The sequence below is a fragment of the Chanos chanos genome, chromosome 13 (assembly GCF_902362185.1).
Source record: "Chanos chanos chromosome 13, fChaCha1.1, whole genome shotgun sequence".
Lineage (NCBI taxonomy): Eukaryota > Metazoa > Chordata > Actinopteri > Gonorynchiformes > Chanidae > Chanos > Chanos chanos.
This window is the reverse complement of record NC_044507.1, coordinates 16,135,740-16,141,739: the sequence shown is the minus strand read 5'-3', so window position 1 is coordinate 16,141,739 and position 6,000 is coordinate 16,135,740. Positions and strand designations below refer to the sequence as shown.

General features: G+C 40.3%; 1 protein-coding gene across 2 annotated transcripts; it reads right to left on the bottom strand.

The window, feature by feature from the left end:
* Positions 1-1,298: 1,298 nt before the first annotated feature.
* On the bottom strand, positions 1,299-4,072 carry atp5pd (ATP synthase peripheral stalk subunit d). Of its 2 annotated transcripts, none has more exons than XM_030790075.1 (6): positions 4,013-4,072; positions 3,133-3,267; positions 2,827-2,923; positions 2,626-2,697; positions 2,340-2,402; positions 1,299-1,593 (listed from the first exon to the last, which is right to left on the bottom strand). In XM_030790075.1, the coding sequence occupies exons 2-6, from the start codon at positions 3,252-3,254 to the stop codon at positions 1,462-1,464; spliced, it is 486 nt and encodes a 161-aa protein (XP_030645935.1). In that variant the 5' UTR covers positions 3,255-3,267; positions 4,013-4,072; the 3' UTR covers positions 1,299-1,461. The 2 variants fall into 2 exon arrangements, with proteins under 2 accessions (XP_030645935.1, XP_030645936.1); XM_030790076.1 differs by having other exon boundaries at positions 3,133-3,264; positions 4,013-4,066.
* Positions 4,073-6,000: the final 1,928 nt, after the last annotated feature.

The window sequence follows — 6,000 nt, the reverse complement described above, 5'->3', positions numbered from 1 at the left end:
AATAATTAGAGATTACTGAACAATCAAATGCTTCTTCCGTTTGAGGGAGGGTGACCTTTATAGGGGCTTGTCAGAAACCTGTCTTCAAAGTACATCCTGAACACCAGGGAAAAAAGGGGGGTGGGGGGGGGGGGTCAAGTGAGAATCATGAAGAAAACATGTTTTTTTTCACGATGTGATCATCTTCAGGATAGCTAATACACATGGCTCCCAAGTATTCTCACATTTCTGAGGGTGTAAAGCAAGGGTGTACAGAAAAGAGGCGTGACCAACATGCAGTAACATGCAATAAGCATGACTAAAGCCAACCAACTGTGCCACAGACAGCAGTCTGGAGAGGTCGTCTTTCAGTGCCATTCTGTTCATCTTGTCTGCTTGTGTGGATGGCCACAGAGCAGATAGAGGCCAACATCAAACCGGTCAGATTACATCAGTAACATCCTGTTATGACATGACATGAAAGAACAGAGAATAACTCCCCTCTGTACACACACCATCAGAATATATCTATTTGTGTACATGCGTGGACACACATACAATCATTCATTCTGAAGAATCTTCATTTAAGTGCATTCTGAAGCATGTTATACAGAAAAAAAAAATTAGAGAAGATGAGGTCATAAACTATGTTCACAAGTACTACACACTCGCACAAAAAAAGGTGTTTTCTTCCTATGACTGAATGAAGAGAGCTTTAGAAGTACCTCAGAGTAGTTCCACTGAGTTTCACAGGTTCTGCTCTGACACAGTCAGGGCACTGATCAGTCTACCACCTTTGTTAAATCTGCTTGTTTTACACAAAGATACTGAGTCAGAAGAACCTTTCAAACGAATGCATAAAAAAGAAAAAATGAAGTCCATTCAAACCTTTTCACATTCATTTTAAACACAGAATCCCTTTGGGGCATCGTTTTGTAACAGAAGTCATAATGAATTTATTATTAGGTGTAATTTGGTGATCTCCGGAATATTCTGTACTGATTCATGCTTTATAAATTAACTTAATTTTTTTAAATAGTAATGTGCAAATGTGACTTAATGTTCCGCCTACGGCGATTTTTTTTTTTTTTTTGGCTTAATCCATTTATTGCTTCTGACTATGGATGGTATGTGCTCTGGAATGAACATTGCCTGTAATATCTACCTTCAAAACATCTGGCCATAGACAAGAAATGGAAATTTCCTCTGTAACTAAACCTGACACAACACATCATCTGGCACCTCCCGAGTTCTGTGTTATTCACACGCTGTCCCTGAATACGAGTGGAGCATGAAACATAAAACCACAAAAAAAAAAACATTCTAAATTTTATATTTTTACTCAACAAACAGTCATTTACACAGAACAATGTCATAAACTTGCTCTCAGATGAAACAGTAGAGACAGCAGATGGGACTTCTACATTTCTCAATCATAAAGTTTTATTATTTGGAAAGGAATCGGTGGGTGTGGGGTACAATTTACAGATCTGCTATAGGCTTGTGTGGCCAGTAGGGATGCTTCTCCTTGTCGAGCTTTGTCTCTGGGAACGCTTCGTTCAGATCCTCGATGGTCATCTGCTCGAAGGGAACCATGTTCCGGAATTTCTCAAGCTGAGGGAAACAAAAGGGGGAGACACAAAATGACTTTTACAAGCAGCTACAGGTTATTGTCGGCATGTAAAACTGATAACAACCATTTTAATATGGTGTCTCAGAGAGGATGGTTCTGTCGTTGAGAAAATGTGAACATGAAATGCCTGTGGGTTAGCTTCTCTTGGGAGTGTCAAATTCTAGAAAATTCTGTTAATGTTCAGTCACGACAATTTTCAGTGCTTAAACAAACAAGTGAGTGGGGGCATAGAGGGAGGGGGGGGGGGGTTAAGGATAATATTAATAGATTTTGTCCATATAATAAATGGAGAAAAATGCATTTCCAGTCTCTACTGACTGGAATCACGGCTCCTTTGTTCTTTGCAGGGCTCTAGGCAAACCACACAACTCAGACGGTAGAGACACAGCTTTACAGTAGTTACAACAATACCAGACCAATGTATTCACCGTATTCACATATACATTATTCAAACATGACTGTTCAAAGAAAGCTGCTAAAGAACGCACAGAGCTCACTGCAGGAGTTATTATTGTTTTACTGTGAATTAATTGCATGGCAAACTGCAAGACTGTGGGTTAGACTAGCTTGCAGTTCTGTTGCTAGGGAAAAAAAGTTTAGTACAGCCATTTAATTTAACAGTAACATCCCCTGTCCACACATGCTTAAAAAGCAATCTCTCATAGTGTGAGGTGAAAGTGGAAAGCTGTGAAGTGGAAGTTTCTGGAAAGCTTGGAATTTAACCCACCTCCTTCTCATACTGAGCAATGCGAGCTTTGGATGCCTCTATGTAAGCTGCTGCACTTTTGTTCTGGAATAGAGTGAGAATAAGCACATAAGTAAAAAAAGGCATTACAAAACCATGCACGTCTACAACATAACATCACTGTGACATCATTACGTTTTCCTGTTTGGCCCATTTCTGGATTTGTTACGTGTATTTAAAATGACTAAAAAGTCGTGCGACCCTCTTTGATCGGAAGTCGAGAAGCGAGGTCTGACATGTTATTCAGTTAAAGCAGAAGAGCACTCACGGCTTCCGCTTCCTGGGCGTCGATCTTCGCGGTCTCAGTGTCCGCGGGCTCAGGCACCGTCAGGGCAGCAAACTTCACAGAGGAGAGAGAGAGAGAGAGCACAATGAACCGCATCAGGTGCATTTGTTGTTGTTTCTTGTTTGTTTGTTTGTTTGTTGTTGTTGCTGTATGTGAAAGCGAATAGGTGCTTTTCTAACTCACCTTTTTCTCAAACTCGTCAACCATACCAGGTTTAGCCACTGCAGTCCTGTAGTAGCTCCAGTCAATAGCAGATGGCTTCTCTGGCAATGAGGCGAGTCTGGTAACAGAGAGGTTCAAATTATTATTCACTGTATAGGAACCTGTGCAACATACATACACATAACACATACAACAACATATGCATTATGTCATAACAATGCTGCTTTAAAACGTGACTGCTCTGCTCCTGGATCACACTATCTTTCCTCTTTCCTTTCAGTTCTGGGACCAGCATATGGAAAGTCATCCGTGTCTGCGAAAACTCACTTTGCAGAGATGGCGTCGCTGCGTGTCTTTAGGTTGTTGAATATGGCCCTCTGATTGGGTGGTACCCGTTCTGCAAAGGCCATCCAATCAATGGCCTTTACTGCTGCACGTCGTCCAGCCATTGTTCACCTCCTGCTGAGATCAGGTGTACAATACGCATGAGAGGCAGCCCTAAGGCTTCTTCACTGAATGCAAATAATCTAGACGTGAGCACTGAACAACGGCACTGACAATGACAGGCACACACTTTTAAACGTTTAAAGGAAGCAAAATGACATGTCAGATTTGAATTTGGAGGTCATAGCAGGTTCTCTCTCTCTCTCTCTCTCACACACACACAGACATACACATAAAAGTCACGTACACAAAGGTTAAGTAACACATATTATAGAAGAATAAAGAGGTTTATAAGTGTCTCAAAGAAGTAACTGTCATATCGGTTAAACTGGTATTTTCCTACTTCAGAACTCGCACGGCATATAACTGACGGTTAGCGAGAGACTCGAAACAGCTTAGATTCGAGACAACTGATAGCTGGTTAGCTGATGCTAACTAATGAGTTGACTCACTATTGTAAGACATTTTCTATCATACTGATGCTAACATGTTACTGCAATCATGAAATAAACAACGATAAAATGAACTGTTAAGGATCGTTCAATAAGTTTCATGCAAAATAGTTAAGGATATCAGAAGGTCCCGTCATTGGTTTTAAACACAACAAGGTCAGGCATAGGCTCCGACTAAAACAGTTAGACTCTACTGCCTACAGCGACCGTTTAGTCCAATTTAGGATCCTAGTATAGTAACGCTACTGCATCATGAACTGTATTCACATTACAGTTCACACTTTCTGAAAAAATATAGACTTTCTGCTTACTTTATTCAGATCAAGCCGCTGCAATGACAGAAGCGTGATGGCCGAAAGGAAGCGGAAATACTATCAAGCACAGTACCACAGTTCTTCGATGCCTATAAATTGACGTCATATTTTCCATCGTTTGGCGCATTACCGCCACCAACTGGGCTGGAATGAGGGGCTGATGCCGTGTGATGTCAACTTTTTAATACCCTAGTAATTACATGGCCAAAGGTATGACGGGTGGAGGTAACAAAAATTAGCTGATTAAAAATCGAGGTGATGAAAGCGCATGTGAATTGAAAAACAGAGCGGTAAAAACGCATGTGAAATAAAAATTAGAGTGATAAAGTGATTTGATTCATTTAAAGTCGATTTGATTAAAACAGTCGTGATGTGATGAAAACACAGCCGTGTTTCATCATTTTCATTCATCGTTCATTATTCATAACACAAAATTGCCATTTATCATTTCAGGAAAGTAGCCTCAAGTGTGGAAGTAACAAAAATTAATTGATAAAAATGGAGGTGATGATGCATGTGAACTTCAAAATAGAGTCATTAATTACCAGTTGATTTAATAAACTTGACTGGCATTTTATTTGAAACCGTGTTGCTCTGATAATCATCTCGACTGACATTTATCATTTACAGCAAGCAATTTTTGTTACTTCTGCCCAAAATGTCAATCAGAAACCAGGCCCACTGACAAACTGATCCAGTCATGACGGTGGTGGTGCCTGGGACTAGGAGATATTATGGATGAGGCTGTGTTTGAGCCCACCAGAAGACGCAGATATGTGGCAGAAGGGGTGATATCTGTAAGGAGGGAACATCTTGCCGCCTTAATTTCAGCTTCTGAGCAGGGTCACCACGTCCTCAGCTCTCTGCAAGTTGAGAGCCAAAAACTCAGTAAGTTCGTCGGTGGGCGTGGTTTTTGATTGACATTTTGGGCGGAAGTGAAAAAAAAAAATCAATATTAGTGTTCCAGTCAATCTGATATTGCTTGTAAATACAACCCGGCAGCCTTTAAGATTTGTACACTGTTGTGTGCTGACTTAAACACATGACTAGACCCTATCGAGCCCTCCAAAAGGCAAGTTCGTCTGATTTGTGCGTTGTGGCCGAGATAGACACTGATCTCTCTGCCTGCCACACATATTACACATCAAATGTACAAATTCCATGGGCCTGAAAGCCCATGTGTTATGTTTCTCAATTACATAATGAGTGGTTTAATCCAGTGTGACCTGAACGTCTAAGTATGACTTCTTCCACATTGGAGACCTTTGTTCTACAGTCTTGGAAACAGCCTTCCCCTTGTTCTGCCATCCCCATAAAAAAAAAAAAGCTTTGGTACTTGTGGTGACATTACTGTGAGTATTTTATTTATTTATTTCATTTTTGGTATTTCTGTTTCTTTAGCATTTTTGATTTATATATATTTCCAAAATATATATTAATCCAATTACAGTGATGGTTTCATGCAATCCTCATGTAAGACAGGTCCCGTAATAGTATTTCAGTGAGCTAGAAAAGACAAGGAGCAGCAGTGATGTCAGTAGTAGAAGTTGTTTTTGTTGTTGTTGTTGTTGTTGTGGTAGCACTAAATCTGACAGTCTATCTCTCAGTCTGTATTTCATGCAAAGTTAATCTTTTAAATAAATTTAATGTCATTCGATAAATACTGTGGAAGATATTGTGTGAGGAGCACTACCACCAGGAGGTGTCTGACACAACTCCATTTTTACACGTCTGTGTTATAAGTCTGGATTCAAAGCTGGGATTTCATCTGCTGCTTACTCTGATCTTTCTGGGGCAGTCCTGGGAATATATGAAAGGAAGGCATAGAGAGGTATAGGCACATCCCACAGCAAACAATATATTTGCTTAGGGAATTCCATAGGGACGAGATTTTCAGTCATGAGCACCGACTCACTGGAATTATCAGTTCATCTAAAGGTTGTGAATCACTCATGCCACGTCCTTCCTCTCAGAATTCCTTAATC

Excerpts from the sequence above, each read along its gene's own strand:
- atp5pd (XM_030790075.1), bottom strand. The coding sequence starts at position 3,254 with ATGGCTGGACGACGTGCAGCAGTAAAGGCCATTGATTGGATGGCCTTT. Across the intron at positions 2,924-3,132 it reads AGCGACGCCATCTCTGCAAA|ACTCGCCTCATTGCCAGAGA; the intron begins GTGAGTTTTCGC and ends CTCTGTTACCAG. Across the intron at positions 2,698-2,826 it reads TTGACGAGTTTGAGAAAAAG|TTTGCTGCCCTGACGGTGCC; the intron begins GTGAGTTAGAAA and ends TCCTCTGTGAAG.